Source organism: Zalophus californianus, chromosome X, assembly GCF_009762305.2.
Source record: "Zalophus californianus isolate mZalCal1 chromosome X, mZalCal1.pri.v2, whole genome shotgun sequence".
NCBI lineage: Eukaryota > Metazoa > Chordata > Mammalia > Carnivora > Otariidae > Zalophus > Zalophus californianus.
In genome coordinates this window covers 21548528-21565369 of record NC_045612.1, presented here as the reverse complement: position 1 = coordinate 21565369, position 16842 = coordinate 21548528, and the positions used below count along the sequence as shown (strand labels likewise).

The 16842-nt window shown below is 36.6% G+C and overlaps 1 protein-coding gene across 8 annotated transcripts in view; it reads right to left on the bottom strand.

Moving 5' to 3' along the window:
* SMARCA1 (SWI/SNF related, matrix associated, actin dependent regulator of chromatin, subfamily a, member 1) overlaps positions 1-16842 on the bottom strand; it is a 462233-nt gene that overhangs the window by 385082 nt on the left and 60309 nt on the right. For 2 of the 8 annotated variants that reach the window (XM_027608388.2, XM_027608389.2), the window contains 2 exons: positions 5089-5199; positions 3246-3982 (listed from right to left, as the gene is read on the bottom strand). In XM_027608388.2, coding sequence (XP_027464189.1) covers positions 3911-3982; positions 5089-5199 — 183 coding nt within the window. In that variant the 3' untranslated portion in view covers positions 3246-3910. Of the gene's footprint in view, positions 1-3245; positions 4052-5057; positions 5200-16842 lie in introns of those variants that run through there. The other 6 variants (XM_027608391.2, XM_027608394.2, XM_035725645.1 and 3 more) reach the window with 4 other exon arrangements.

Sequence of the window (16842 nt, the reverse complement as noted above, 5' to 3'; positions counted from 1 at the left end):
CCCCAATTAGTTTTTGATTGAGAGCCACTCAAAGGTGTTAACCCTCTAGTTCTCCCAGCCTATCGAACAATGGGAAGAAAAGCCTTCCAAGGCCTCTGATAAGTCCTCAAAGTCCTTAGACAAAGAGATACTGGCAGTTAGAAATCAGCTAGAGCACACAGAAATGATAAGGCTGAGGGATTGGGGACATGACAAATAGCATTAGCTACATGTATTTGAACCACCGGAAAATCTTACCCTTTTTCAATTGGGGAGGATAGCTTAGGCAGACTAAATGAAGATGACATGGAACAGAATATTGATGGAAGTTTGAAATTTGATGACAACTTGAGGATTTCAGGAGTTGATAAGAATAGCTAGAGAGAAAGCAATGTGGACACCAGTGCTATCATGGACCTTGAAACTGGCACAGAAATCTGAAATAGGTGGCTGCATTGGCTACCGCACCATAGAGGAGGAACAACAGACCACAGTGGGGACCTTTGTCAGTAATTGGGAAATAACAGCATTTTATTTTGGTGACAGTAGATAGGTCCACCAGTTGAGTACAGGTTTTTAAAGCCAAACACCCAGCAACTAAGATAGCTGCAATAACTTCTCTTAACTGGGTGGTCTTAGACAATGAACCAAATCTGGGGGCACATTTCACGGAAGAATTGTGTGATGCAACAGTATCCAGGTTTTCCATATAGCATAACCACTCATAGGCCAGGGAGTCAGCAGTAAAAGGAGCTGTGCAATAAAGACAGATACAAACGGCTATTATGCAAATGAGATAACTGAGCTCACCCCCTTCTTTTGATTCTAAGGCAATTAGAGCCTGAGTACCCAATGGATCAAGACATGCTTTCCAAGTGCCTCTGTGGGAGGATTATTGGCAAACCTATTCCTCTTGTCTTCTACAGAGGTCTTGAGTGAAGAAAACCACTCAGGGTCCCTGTTCTACTCACTTCCGTCCTTGCACATTCTGCAAATAAGGAATCAGGTAGGGTCAGATTCCCATACAATCGATTGGACCATTTTTGCTGGTGGGCTGGATCACTGTGCATTTATAAGATTGTAGTCATGAAAACAGCACACTCTTCTGCTTCCTCTGGCCTCCAAGCAGCTGGTAAACTGAATGTCCTGTTTTTTCTCCCCAAAAGGCAGCCAGGTCTAGAGCTACTACCCCATCAGTCTCAGTCCCTTGTTTGAAATGGGATTTCTTTCTCAGGACTTTTGAATTGTCTATCATACTTTAATTTCTCTGTGGAAAATTGACAATAAGAGAGGTTTCAAATACAGATTCGGGGCATTTTGTATCCCCAACATTGTATTATTTGAACTGTGCTATCAGCTAGTATTCACTGTATGGGTCTCTTTTGTAGGCTATGTTCAACAACAATGCTGTACATAATCTAAGACGAGGAATAGAGTAGGTGGTGAATTTTTCACTAAATATAGTGTGTTCTTTAAGTTAATGTCCTGGATAAAACCATTTCACAAGTTTCTGAGGATGACACCAGAGGTATTCATTGAACATCTTGAAGAGCTGAATTTCACTTCTCTTTGGTCCAAGAAAGTCTCCTAAGAGCCATGATATGGATCAGGAAAATGGCCCCATGAAAAGGCTGGAAGAACTTACCTGCAGATTTTCTCCCCTAAAGCAGATAGTCACATACAGCTTAGCTATTAACCCCTCTGGGTTAACAGAAAAAGAGCAAGCAGAGATTGTCAAATTTCCATGAAAGAAGTTTAAAGATCCTAATTGTACCTGCTCCCAACCTGAATTTAATTGCTAAGAAAAGAAATGCTGAACTCATTGATCAGAGTCTAGGACCCTCACTGTTTTTCAGTACACGAAACTTGGGGGTTTCAGTAAAACCCTCTCAGGTATCATTTTCTCTAGCCCAGGTAACTATAGCGTTTAAATCTTATTGAGTAGAAAATTCCAAGATTTTATTTTGGGCTTAAGAGCTCTGGATTGAAGTTTGGAGCCAAAGTACCAGCTACTGAAGTATTACTTTGCTTACCTTCACCTCTTTGTGGACCTTACAGAAAGGGTAGTTAAGTCAAGGACAGACTGGGGTAGCTCTTGGTCCCTTGACCTAGTATCACCCTGATTTAATCACTTAATAGCACCTCAATTTTACCCCAACTTCCAACAGAGTACAAGACTCTAAGTCCTAAGAGTAGAAACAGTAAAAGGAATCCAATCAGGAGCATGGCAGTAAGAAATATGAAATCTAGACAATGAATGAAGACTTGGAAGAGTTCAGCAGACAGTGAATTGTCATTCTAGATTGATTCCTAGGTGTCAGAACCCCTATGAAAAGACTGAGGGTGTGAATTTCACGGATACCCAAGTTTTGCCAGTGACAGAATCAGATAGGAAATGCAAAGGATTTTGGTAGGGGGAGGGAGCAACCCTTTAGTGATCCAAACCTTGTTTTGATAACTAAAATCACTTTCCTGCATTCCCAACTTTGCTTATTTGCTATGTGTTTCACACTAGATTCCAATCCATTTTCCCTGTTCCCTTATAACCTGACCTTGATTCTGATTGATCACATGCTAACAGTTCCATGTGTTCCACGGGTTCTTTCCTGAGCCAACAGGCCCGGCGGCAGAGGCAGCAATGTAAAACATTCCACTTGTTCCCCTACATTTGCCAGCCGTCTTTCACATACACAGGACCATGTGACTACTTTGGGACGATGAAATATAAATGGAGGGGACATGTGTCACTTCTGGGCCTAGGTAATGAAGAACCTACATAAGATTCTTCAGCCCTTCCCCTACAGCAGTAGCTGAAAAGGCCACATGTTCCAGATGGTACAGCGACAATACAAAACACTGGAGCCTCAGTCAGCCTGGAACCTTGAGTGACTGTGTGGAACAGGTTCCCTCCCATTCTCGTATCCTTCTGACCTGCATGGAATCTATAGTGTGAGCAAGAAATAAACTGTTGGTGTATAAAAACCTCTGACACTTTGAGATTGTTTGTTATCTGAGCATAATTGTATTCCTATAGAAGCCAGACCCCCTTCTTCTACATGCATAGCACTGATTTCGTACTCTTAACTTAGTTGTTAATAAAGCTACATGTTATACCCAGACTCCCCTGAACTGGCTCTACGGGACAGAAGATCACTCACAAGTCAGCAAGCAAAGCTTTAACTTTCAACCAAATACATAGTAGTGAGCAATGCAATTCAATAAACACAACTATTTTTCTACTGCACAAAACACAGGAAATAATTAAATTTCTTATAGACATTTCTTTATTATATTTTCCCACTTGAATATTTAGAGAATAATTTAAATGTAATGCATACTGACAGCAAGCACAGTATCAAATATTAGGGGTTTTTTTTTTATATTTTTCTGTTCTCACCCTTTATTCCTTTAGGAAAAAAATATTTAGATGACCTCAAAAGAAACAATTATTATGCTAATCACAGTATGCAGTAACACATACAAGCCCATACTCAATAGAAAAGAAAGCAACAAAGAAGTGAAAAAGTCTTTCTCCTCAAATCATTTTAATTCATTTTTCCACAGCCATATAAATTTAAAGTATGAAACAACAATAATACAGCTATAGAATCTAGGTTCTCTTTCAAAGCAGCGGCATATAAAACATAGAAAAGCTAAAACCTCAGCACAAGCTTCAAAAGAACAAGGACTGAGAGGATTTTGATGAAGACATGAAATGCACAAAATACAGTACACAAAAATACTAGAATGCATAAAATATAAAGCTACACATTTCAGGTAGAAAGCATTGTAAAATATATAAAATATGCAAGAAATCAAAACCAAAGAGATTTTTCTTAGAGTACCATGAATACACTGGAACTGGCAATTAGCATTTGAAGATGGGAACAAGAAAATAGCAGTTTCCCATTTAAAACTTTATTTCTAGGCTTTAGGATTTCACCTTCTTGACATCCTTCTTTCCAGAGCTCTCAGTAGCTGACTCTGCTTTTCTTTTCTGTGACTAAAATGGAAACAGATTTAATGTTCTGCTCCAATATGCACATTTTTAAATGGCCCAACAATGTTAAATCTAGGATGTAAATGCATTAAAAAAAAATTTTAACATGAATATTCACTTAAATGTTATACTCACAGTTAACGTTCTATATAGCCCAACAAAATATATAACCCAATGTAAAATAACCTTCAAAGATTTTTTCTTAAGAAAAGACATAAAATACCCATCAAAAATAGTCAGCAAATGTCTACTTACACATGGTACTATAAATGTACTCTCATCTTAAAGAACTACTTAAAGTTTTCTGGCAAAATGCTATTTATGAATGTATTATTTTTTAAAACTGTATGATAGATATTAAAATACCATATTTCATATATTCTATGATGCACATTTCTTTTTCACTTTAGCATCTCTGAAATCAGGATGCATCTTATAATTGATGACAAATTAGTTACTTGGCAGCAGTTTTACTTAGTGATACATAAAATAATGCTGTGACTTACAACAGGAAGCACCCTAGACTTGATGAAATATGGTAGTTTACTTAACCACACTCAAATAATACGATCTATTAAAGAATATTTTAAATTGTAGCTATACAAGGCAACCTGACTAGATTAAGATCAAGTCATCTTATTATTCAACAGTTAATTTATTACTAAGTAAACCAAGTAAAGCTTTGCTGTCTGCTCAAAGTTCTCATTTGTACTCATAGTTCCACAAAGATCAGAAAACTTATTTGATCAAATCAGAACTCCCAGTTTCAACCTCAGCCCCATCCCATCCCCCCCACCCCTCTCCTACTCCCCCACGACAACCAGAGTCTCAATTCAAAGGATTTTACTTGCATTATACTTCTGCTTAAAGTCATGAGGAATTTTTTTTAAATACTGAGCCCTGTTACTAGGGAGTTCCTAACCATATGTTCTACAGACAAATAGGGAATGCAGTTGTAGTGTATTCTTTTTCTGTCAAAAACAAATTAGCACTTCATAAAAACAGTGTTTATAATAGGTATCATGTGGCATTAAACATAATATAGGCATTTTAATTATGTAAAAAAAATGAGATCTACCTAAAAGTTAGGAAAATGCTGAAAATTTTACCATTGGAGTTTTAGTTGCCCGTTTCTTCTTTTCTGCTCTCTCTCTTTCCTCAATTTCCATATTTTCTTTCTCAATCAATGAAATTAGAGTATTACAGCGTCTCTGGAATTCCTAAACCAAATAATAAAAGACTTTTAATTTCTGCAACTGAGGCATAATCTTTAAAAAAATAGTAATTATTTAATGGTATCATTTCTGAAGTACAGAATTTCTAAAGTTGATGTACTTCAGAACAATATTCATACAGGATAGTAATAGATTCCACCAAAAAGATGTGGAGGAGGTAAATGTCATTCAATTGGTGAATGGGTAAACAAACGGTGGTCCATCCATACCATGAAATGCTATTCAGCAATAGAAAGGAAAGAACTATTGGTAAACACAACAACCTGGATGAACCTGAAGTGAATTATGCTGAGTGAAAACAGCCAATCTCAAAAGGTTATATTCCATATTATTCCATTTATAGAACATTCTTGAAATGACAAAAGTTTAGGAATAGAGCACTTATCAGTGGTGTCCAGAAGCTAGCAAAGGGGGGAGAATGCGTGTGACTATAAAGAGCTTGCATAAGGGAGTCTTGAGGTGCTGATTACACAATCTACATGTGATAAAACTGCACTGAACCACACACACACGAGTGCATGTTTAACCAATGAAATCCAAATAAGCTGTATGGGTTGTACTAATATGCATTTCCTGATTGTGACCCTGTAATACAGTTATGCAAGGTGTTACCATTGGTTAAAACTTGGTGAAGGGTGAATGGGACCTTCCTATACATTTCTTTATAACTTCCTGTGAATCATTTCAAAATAAAAAGGTAACAAAAATCATATAAACAAAAAAGGGGGGAAAGTCCTATTGTCAAAATAAGTTTTGGAAGTATTCAGGTTACAAATGTCAAACAGATTTCTTCACTCCAGGGCTTCTCGGAGACTTAAGTTCCTGATGAGCACTGTCAAGCACTAGGTGGGAGATGTAGGATGCAAGCAGTTCCCAAAGCTATTCAACCAGCAGAAATCTCTTCTCACAGGATGTCTTGCAGGATTAGAGTTCTGAGGAGCGTATCTCCCAAAATGCTGCTGTATTTGTTAATGCAAAGCAAACAATAGCTGAAAAGACTTTGCATTAACCTTGCCATTACCTATATTTCACTGCCAGCAAATCAATGCATCCAAACTATAAACGGTTTTTATGAATGTATGGTGAGCATTAAACATATGATTCATTACTATAGGTACTCATACCTATTAACCCTGTAATACTCAGCTGTATTTAAAGGTAAATCATAGATAAGTACATTTTAAAGTATAATTCCTTTTCTATATAAGCAAAAATGTCTGATACATACAAAACAGCTAAACACACAAATGAAAATGCAGGTTTATTGGCAATTAAGAACCCCAACAAAAATACAGTCAAAATATAAGAATAGAAAACTCAGGGCGCCTGGGTGGCTCAGTTGGTTAAGCGACTGCCTTCGGCTCAGGTCATGATCTGGGAGTCCCGGGATCGAGTCCCGCATCGGGCTCCCTGCTCGGCGGGGAGTCTGCTTCTCCCTCTGACCCTCTTCCCTCTCCTGCTCTCTATCTCTCATTCTTTCTCTCTCAGATAAATAAATAAAATCTTAAAAAAAAAAAAGAATAGAAAACTCACAGAAAATTAAAACATCCAAATATTTTAAAATTTTTCACCGAAACTAATGATCAAAGAAATGCAAAGTAAAACATCATCTTTATCAAATTGCCAGGGATATGTGCATGCATGTGTATGTGGTGTACAGATCCAGTGTTGGCAATAAGATGGGGATATAGGAGGGGGGGCGTGCCTGGGAGGCTCAGTTGATTAAGTGCCTGCCTTTGGCTCAGGTCATGATCCCAGGGGTCCTGGGATCGAGTCCCTCATCGAGCTCCTTGCTCAGCAGAGAGCCTGCTTCTCCCTCCGCCTGCCGCTCCCCCTGCTTGTGCTCTCTCTTTCTCTCTTTCATTCATGCACACACGTGCGCGCACGCACTCTCTCTCAAATAAATAAATTTTTTGAAAAAGGAAAAGTTTAAAATCTACATTTAAAAAAAAGATGGGATACGGGAACTCTCATTCACTGATGATGGGATGCCAATGTTACTGCCTGTTACAGACTGCATTGTATTCCACCTCCCAAATCCATATGCTGTAGCTTAACACTCCCGCAATGTGACTATGTTTGAAGATAAAGCCTTTAAGGAGGTATTAAGCTTAAATGAGGTTGTAAGGGTGGGGCTCTAATCCGACAGGACTGGCGTTCTTGTAAGAGGAGGAGGAAACACCCAGAGATACCTCTCTCTACACTCGTACAGAGAAAAGGCCATGTGGGAACACAGTGGGAAGGCACCATCTACAAGCCAGGGAGAAAGACCTCACCACAAACCAACCCTGCTGGCACTGTGATCTTGGGCTTCCAGTCTCCACAACTGTGAAAAACTTGTTAAAGCCACCCCATTTGTGATATTCTGTTATGGCATCCCAAAGAGACTACTACACCACACTTTTCAGGGCACCTGGCTGGCTCAGTTGGTGGAGCATGCGATTCTCCACGTTGGGCTGTGGGTTTGAGCCCCACCTTGGGTGTGGAGGTTACGTAAAAATAAAATCTTTAAAAAAAAAAACACACTATACCTTTCTAGAAAGCAATTTGGGAATATCAATGAAGCATTTTAAAAATTTCCTCTTTTGAACTAACAATTCCACTCCTAGAAACTTAATGTAAGGAAATAAGAGATGTATACAAAAATTTACAGAAGAATGTTTGGAAAAGTATTATTTTTAGCAGGGAAATACTGAGAACTAAATTTCTGATCATGTGAAAGTGGAGGGGCACCTGGGTGCTTAGTCGGTTAAGCATCTGCCTTGGGCTCAGGTCTAGATCCCAGAGTCCCAGGATTGAGTCCTGCCCATGTAGCTCTCCCTGCTCAGCTTCTCCCTCTCTCTCTCTGCTCCTCCCCACACTCGTGCTCTCTCTCTCTCGCTCACTCTCTCTCTTAAATAAAATCTTTAAAAAAAAAGAAAACAGAATACACAGACACATCTTACTGTATACATGTATACAGAAAAACAGCTGAAAGAATAGTAACTACAGCATTATGAGTGGTCAGCAGCAGCTAGCTCTGAAAGTAGGACCAATGCTAACTTTTATTTTCATTTTCATGCTAGACTGTATTTTCCAAATTTTCTGCAATGAACATTTAGGTCCTGGGCAGCCTGTAACGCTTTTAAGAAATGGCAAATGGTTTTAACTTTCCAAATACAAGCCAGAAAAATGACATACAACATAGGAAATGATACATACAGAAAGATTATCAACTCTCCAAGCATTTTCTACTTCCTAAAAATTCAAGCCCAAAAGGAGGCAGAAAACCAAAGATAGTCTCTACCCAGAAAAACAAATCCTCCTTAATGTTTTAAAAATATTACTATTTATTAGAAATAACCTTACAAAGCACTGGCACATTCAGATTTCTCCTGCATCCCCAATTACCCAAGGTTAAATAATTTAGGAAAAATAACATCCTTACTTACCAAAACAATAGTGGTATCTTTAATATGCAGACCAAATACTCTTCATAGCTTCATCCAATAACACACATACAAATTAAACAGCATGTTATTCAATTTATCTATTATAAAAAGGACTAAGTTGACCCTGATGAGATTTGATTGTTGGTTTCTAGGGAAACTATTAGATAGAGTCTTTATGTGAGGCTGATTCTTGACTCATTAAGCTGTACCCTCTGGCTGTTATTATTCTCAATAAGTACTAGTTGCCAGTGACTCCAGATATCTTTAGATACATGTTCATGGTTCATATGGGTGATTCAGGGGGAAAAAACTAATACCTTTGAGACTGTCTCATATGCAGGGAAGTAGAACATCTCCAAATGATTATAAATAGACTGTATAATAAGTTCTTACCTTCATTCCTTTTAACATGTCACTAACTACTCCAGACACAGAAAAATATCCTCTCAAGAGAAAGGCACCAAGGAATGGAAGAGTGTGGATGTTACCTTCCTAGCATAGGTAATGTCACTTTCTCTACGGATACCAACCCCATTTTTTATTCACATGCTTAAGCACTGCCTAACTAAACAGATGGTATCATAAACAGAACACTAGCTAAAACCAGAAATTACAAAGCAAAAGACCAGATTATCAATAAAATGGTGATTCACTTTTTGAATAACTATGAAAAATTTCATAATATCAAAAGCACCTTTATCTTACATGATTTCTCCTTTCACATCCATATTCTCCTAAATTCTTGTACGTCTTTATATTCTTATTTTCCTAGGGTTACAGGGAATGTGTCTTGTGGTCTCTAACTGTGTCCACAATTCTGTGGTCTAATTATCTTTTACCATTTCCCAATGCTGGATTTAGAAATGAAGTTGGAGCGAGAAAAACAGCACACAAGAGGAAGAGAGAGGATGCAAAAACAATAAAATACTGAAGAGAATAAGAAAATGACAAACAGAGGGATGCCTGGGTGGCTCAATCAGTTGAGCGTCAGACTCCGTTTCAGCTCATGATCTCAGGGTCATGAGTTCAAGCCCTGTGTCGGGCTCCAAGCTCAGCATGGAGTCTCCTTGAGATTCTCTACCTCTCCCTCTCCCTCTGCCCTTCCTTCCCCCGTGCTCTCTCTCCCTCTCATTCTCTCTAAAATAAATCAATAAATTTTCAAAAAAATAAAAGAAAATGACAAATAAAAAACTGGTGTTAGTATCTGTGGCAAAAAAAAAAAAGTACTGTGTTTATAAATGTGTGGGAGATACTGGATTTTTAAAAAGTTAAACAATTTCTTCAGGGCAGGACTTCTCAGAGCTTTTAGTACACTAATGTAGACTGGAAATGTCAAGGGCAAGACAGTATCAGCATTTCCCAAATCTATTCGAACATAGAACCTATGTTCTGCATATCATAGATTTTCATATCCTAGAACAACATTTGGTCAAAACCAACTTGGGAGATGCTATGCAGGGTAAGAGTGATAAAGCTAAGTTTGGATCAAAGGACAAAGAACCTAGACACTAACAGTGAAGAACTTAGGAATTTTACTTAATTTAGCTAACAAAAGGATCTCATTAATGGATTTTTGAGCAGAAGTGGTGTAATCAAATGTGTATTTTGTACTCGGAAATCTTCCCTTGATACAGACTTTCAGTGGTATGAGTTCATAAAATCACAGACTCTCAAGATTAGAAAGGATCTTTAAAAATCACTCAAGTTGATACTGAATCCATTCTACTAGGTCTTTGCTAGTTAGTTGTCTGGCCTGTCTGAATTCTTCCACCAACGGGACTACCAATAGACTACCTCCCAAGGTTGTGTATTCTACATTTGGACAAGTTAAAAATGTTCCCTAATGCAGTGCTGCCTTATTATTTCCCACAATGGTTTCTAGGTCTAATTTTTGTAGACACAGAGAACAAGCTGATTCCCTCTTCTGTATGACAATCCTTCAAATACTCCAAGGCAGCTCTCACACCTCCACCACAATCACCACCAGACCTCCCAAACACCTCTCTTTTAGGCTCAAGAGCCTCTCCCTTTATCCATCCTTCATTTCACACTTTTCTTAAAGGACTGTATGGCACTTATATCTACCATTGGTTATATAATTTCTTTCTTTCCTTTCTACCTTTCTTACAGTCTTTTAACCAGAGAGCACATCTTTTTTGTGAAGAGCCAGATAGTACGTGTTTTTGGCTTTGCAGACCGCACACTCTCTGTCACAACTACTCAGCTCTGTTGTTGTAGCATGACAGCAGCTGTAGACAATACATAAATGAATGTGTTCATTTATGGGCTGTGTTCCCATAAAATCTTACTTACAGATAATAAAATTTGAATTTTGTATCATTTTCACGTCACAAAATAGCTTTTTATAATTTTCTTCCAACCATTTGAAAATGTAAAAATAATTCTTGGCTTATAGGCCGTAGAAAAACAGGTCGGGGTGGGGGGCTATAGTTTGGCAAACCCCATTTTAAACTATAGTCTTTAGATTTACTTTAAACAAATTATGCTGCCTTGGTTTTCCATACCTTTCTAATGGTTTGTGATTCTATTCAATGCAAAGTCACCCAAGTTTCAACTTTTGAATACTAGGATACATATCTCTCCCTTTATTTAATAAATGATGAAATGTTTGCAATGAGCAGCACTGCCCCTTACTGTGTGGTGAATATCAATCATGCCAGGCACCAAGTTCAAATATCCTTTGCCCCAATACTCGGCTTCAAAGCATCAATTCAAAAGGCACAGAAAGCATCAGTAGACTTGAAGTGACTTATTCAAAGAGATTAAGGAGGCTCCACATTACATTTCCTATGTACTAAAATCCTAGACACTAAGCCTACCTAAGTCTGAATGACAGAAGGTCTGTGCCTGTTACAGTTCAAAGTCAAAAGCAGGTGAATGAACAAGGGCAAAAAAAAAACAAATAAATAGATGGCACTCCACATTTGCGCCTCTAAATCTGTAGCTAGTTCTATACAGTCAGAATTTTCTTCTACAGTTCTTAGTAAAACAAAATGGGTGTTTTTCTCCTTTGCTCTTTTATTAACTCCCTATACTTTACTTCCAGAATCAATACCTTCAACTGTACATTCTGTGGTATATTTTCCAGGTTCTTTGTCACTTTTGAACCTCTATCATACTTTAAAAAAGCAACAGCATTCTATATTAGAATCTCAGGGCCCAAGCATACCAGCAGTTAAATGGGAGATAATACTCCAATAAATATATCCTATATTTCTCAAATAAGTATCAAACATTATGATACTTTTAGTTAACTGCTGCCATTTACACACATCATTATTTACAAAACGTTATTGTCCTCTCTTTGCAAGATAACACCTAAGTAAAAACACATAAAATGGACTCTTGTTAGTGCATTTATCATATTTCAGATTGTTAGAATGGTTCAGTCTTAAATCCAATACTATAGTTGTTAATAAAACACATGATATTTATAACAGGCTATTCAAATTTATGAAAAAATAAAAGCTTCAGGGATGACAGCCAAATAAAGTCTATCATTAGAAAAAGGTAGATGAAAAGAAAAGAAAAACTCATTGCTAGATTTCTTTACTTTCTACCTAAATCTGATACAACCGTAGGAGTTTATGGGATAGAAGCCAACTGACGTACAAAAGTTCCATGCTCATTTATTCACTGAGTGCCTACTTTGTGCAAGGTGCTATGCTGGTCCTTTTAGATATAACTAATTGCACTTGAATGTTAAGAGAACAGCAGTTTAAAAAAAAAAAAAAGACTCTGGGGCAGATGGTGATACATTAGCCAAGGGGTAAGTGAAAAAAATGGAGGAACAGAGGAAAGATAGAGATATAAATTTGGGAATTATCAGCCTATGTGGTAACTGAGATAGACATTTGCCCACTTCCACAGAACAGTATTTCTAAAATGTAAATTTGATCATTGTCACTGCCCTATTAAAGTCTTTCAATGACTCCCCCCATTTCCTATAGACTAATGACAGAAGACTTCTGTACGGCAGACAAGGCCCTTCATAATTTGGCAGCCAGCTATTTACTCATCTTCCAATACTTCCCTACTCACACCCTACCATACTAACCTACTTGCAATTTCTGAATATGCTGTGCTTGTTTATACCCTTGCATATGCTGTTTCCACAACCCAGAACGTAGTCCCATGGCCAACTCCTAGTTTCTTAAGACTTAGATCCAAGAAGGACCAGTTCTGGGAAGCCATTCCTCTAACCTAACCCTCAAGGCAAAATTAAGCACTACCTCTCCTGTACGTGCCTCTGTATATAACCTTTTTTAAAATTAAGGCTGAAAAGGAACATTTTAGTCTTTTAGATACATGAGGAACTATAACCCCTATGAGCATAAATATATTTTGTTTTTAATATTTTAATAATACTATAGTCAAGAAGAACCCATCAATATATTTTACAGTTTACCAATTTTACCAATAGTATACTAATTCCTATTTTCACATTTCATTGTAATGCTCTAAGATATCAATATTAGCTATTATCACACAATTAAGTACTAATATATAAAATAAAAAGTCACAAGCAGCATTCTGTATGAAATTTCCTAGACTATACTTCATAAACAACAAAAGTGTCATTGCGACTACAGAATAAGTTGGAAATTTTTGAATTTGACTTTAATTTTTCTAAATTATCTATTAAAAAATCCTAATTGGACAGATAATTTATAAAATATCCTATACCAAACTAATAACCTAATTAACATTTACTATCACTGATAAATCTATAAAAAGGAAGCAAGCTAATAAAAAGCTATAGCAATTTTTCTAAAAAGTATTTTTTTCTCCAATTCTAATCAGGAATGTCATTGTCTTAATTTTCAATAAGGAACATTTTCATTAATAATAAAGTTGTGATTTGAAAACAAACAGTAATAACGTAGAATTTTTATTACATTGTATACAACAGTATGCAATTCTTTCTGAGATGCTATCAGAAGAATTCATTTAACTACCTGAGGCCGGGTGATTGTAAACAATTCGTTACTAATACTTTGATTCAACTCCAAGCTGCATGGCTACGGGCAACGCACACACAGCTTCTTGAAGCGGCTGAGAGAGGAAAAGAAAAAACCTCCTCAGTGAGGCTAAAAGGCAACAATGCTTTCTGACTGAAATTCAGAGTCAAAGCAACCCTGCAAAGGATGCTATAAATGGTTATATCAAGAAATGTTCTTTATCTCAGAAACTTAAATTCTGCCTTTTCTCCTATAAGTCCTTAAAAGGACCTAAGCAGGTCTAAGGAATTACTGATTAAACTTTGAGTACTTTCCACATGTCCTTTCCAGTAAACCTGAATAATGTGCTAGATCTTTTGAATCTTGATTCTTCTCAAATCTCCCAGTCATGTTAAGTCTGTCACTAAATGAATGGAGATAATACCCTGAAATTCATTCCCTAAAAGGAATGGCAAAAAAATTAATGAGCTAATGTTAGTAAGCAGATTGGCAAGTATTACATAAAGGATACTATATAAACACAGAGTATTATCATTTCCTCTTACAGTCACTTGGTAAAGGTCCTTTTAATTCTGATCATCTTTGCACATGCTAAGACTAAGACCCCAATATAAGATGTTTCTCTTTTTCTTTTTTTTAAAAAGATTTTATTTATTTATTTATTTGAGAGAGAGAGAGAATGAGAGAGAGCACATGAGAGGGATTAGGGTCAGAGGGAGAAGCAGACTCCCTGCCGAGCAGGGAGCCCGATGCGGGACTCGATGCGGGACTCGATGCGGGACTCCAGGATCATGACCTGAGCCGAAGGCAGTCGCTTAACCAACTGAGCCACCCAGGCGCCCTATGTTTTTCTTAGCAGGAAAATGGTAAGGCAATTCACATGCTCTGAGCTTAAAAATCTAAATTGATCATATCCTTCCTACTTGTTTATGTAGTTCAATAGCGACTGATTACTTACTTAAAGACCACACACGTTCTCAAGAGAAAAAAAATCACAATCTTTTTTAGCACATAGAAATAGAACTAAAACTCATTTTCTCTTTTGTATAGCCAGCATTTTTAAATGGAGAAGAGACTCAAAGAAATCTTCATACTTTAGCTGAAGGCTTTCAAAGTCAGGCATATTTAGAAGTGGAGGTTCATGCCTTTAAGCACTTTAAGACTGCTTTAAGTCAGAAGCCATGAATTCAGTACTTTGAGATGTCTGAGTAAAATATAACTACCAAGGTTTTCACTTTCTTCCTAAGTATTTCACACTATTTATTGGTGTTTCTGGGAAAGAAGAATCACCTTTAAGCAAAACTATGTTTTTTAAAGATAGCTTCTTTAGTAAGCTAAGTTTAAAGTTTACTCATTAATAAGATTTCAATTTGAACACAGTGACACACATAATGAATCAAATTACATCCTTCGTAGTTCTGAGAGGATTTTTCAATGAAACAAATTAATTTTGGAAAACACAACTGCCTTTTTCAAAAGGAAGTTCCTCTTCCTAGATTGTGCATGTGATTCACTATACAAGAACAATTATTTAAAATAGAAGGGCAAAGAGATCACCTAGAATTATTAATAATCCATTCCTTTAATTCCCTAATGATTGATAATGCCATGAAATATTCCAAAAAGACAGTCTAACTATATGCATGTTCTAAAATATATTACTTATACTCTAAATCCAGAAACATAAGCAAAAATTATCCACTAACTAGGAGGGAAATAAAAAAATATGATAGAAAAGTTAAATAAAAAACTTTGGATTAAAATATTTAAATATGAAATAAACTATTACATGTTCTTAAAGATTCTTTAGAAATCATAAATTCTACCTCCCAGAAGGACAGAGGTATCTTCGTTATTAACAGACAAAATAAAGTTTTCACTTCGCAATCACGTAATTAGTTAATATCTGCTCTTTGGAAAATGTACATTGGAGATTTAAATCTCTTGGTAAAGAAAGAAGTAAATGCTTTGTAGAAAGATGGAGGAAAATAAGAATCTTTAAAGGGAGTTCAGAGACATCTAGTGGTTGATAATAATATACCGGGGTTTTTTTCTTAGAAAATAAAATAAGGTTATGTAGTTCTATAGCCACACTCTTATTACAAATAATACAAGGTTTTTCTTGCACTTTTGAATCTGTTTCATCCTCTGCTTTAATTTAATGATTCTAGAAACTGAAAACAGCATTAAACTCTCAACCTTTTAAAAAATTAGTAAGGTATCACTGAAATAATACTCAAAATGCAGCAAATGTTCTATCACATAAAAGGACATTTATGATCTACAACATGATTCACTGACCAATGCAGGTAGGCATTTGTCTTTTACAAATTGTTGATGCTGCTCTACATTAGATCATTACACACATAAAACTCCAAATGGCTAAAATTTTTAAATTCATGGCTTTTGAAAGGAGTTCTCTGCTAAACATGGTCATAGATGCACTGAGCTAGAAGACACCTTAAAAGGCCAACTAGCTCACTGCCAAAGTCTTCAGACACTCAGAATAGAATCTCATTTTCAAAGCTAATAGAAAAGCTATTTACATTGTTCTTCAATAATCTATTTCAATGATCCAAAGAACCCTGTCAAACAACTCTTCTACCTCAGACCTCAGCCTTTCATGCTACAGATTCTTATTTTTTATTTTTAATTCAACTCTTCCTACTATATCTTATTAACATATATACCTCTTCATATTCTTTTGTGTAAGCATAGCACTTTAAATTTATCCCTAGGGCGCCTGGGTGGCTCAGTTGGTTGATCAACTGCCTTCGGCTTGGGTCATGATCCTGGAGTCCCGGGATCAAGTCCCGCATCGGGCTCCCTGCTCGGCAGGGAGTCTGCTTCTCCCTCTGACCCTCCCCCCTCTCATGTGCTCTCTCTCTCTCACTGTCTCCCAAATAAATAAATAAAATCTTTAAAAAAAATAAAAAATAAAATAAAATAAAATAAATTTATCCCTATTAATTGTCATGTTGTGAGATTCAGCCTGTCCATCATTCCACTTTCTCCAGTTCCTTTTGAATCCTGGCTTGATCCAAAGTATTTGCTAGCTCTCCAGCATTATGTATTCCATAAACTTGACAGGCACATTCACGAACACTCTAAATTTATGTTAAAGTTTTAATACATATTTGATCTTATAAAGCATCTGCCAAAATTAGTGTCTTCCATATAGCAACTCAGATTTTTCTTTTCTTTTTATTTAGCTT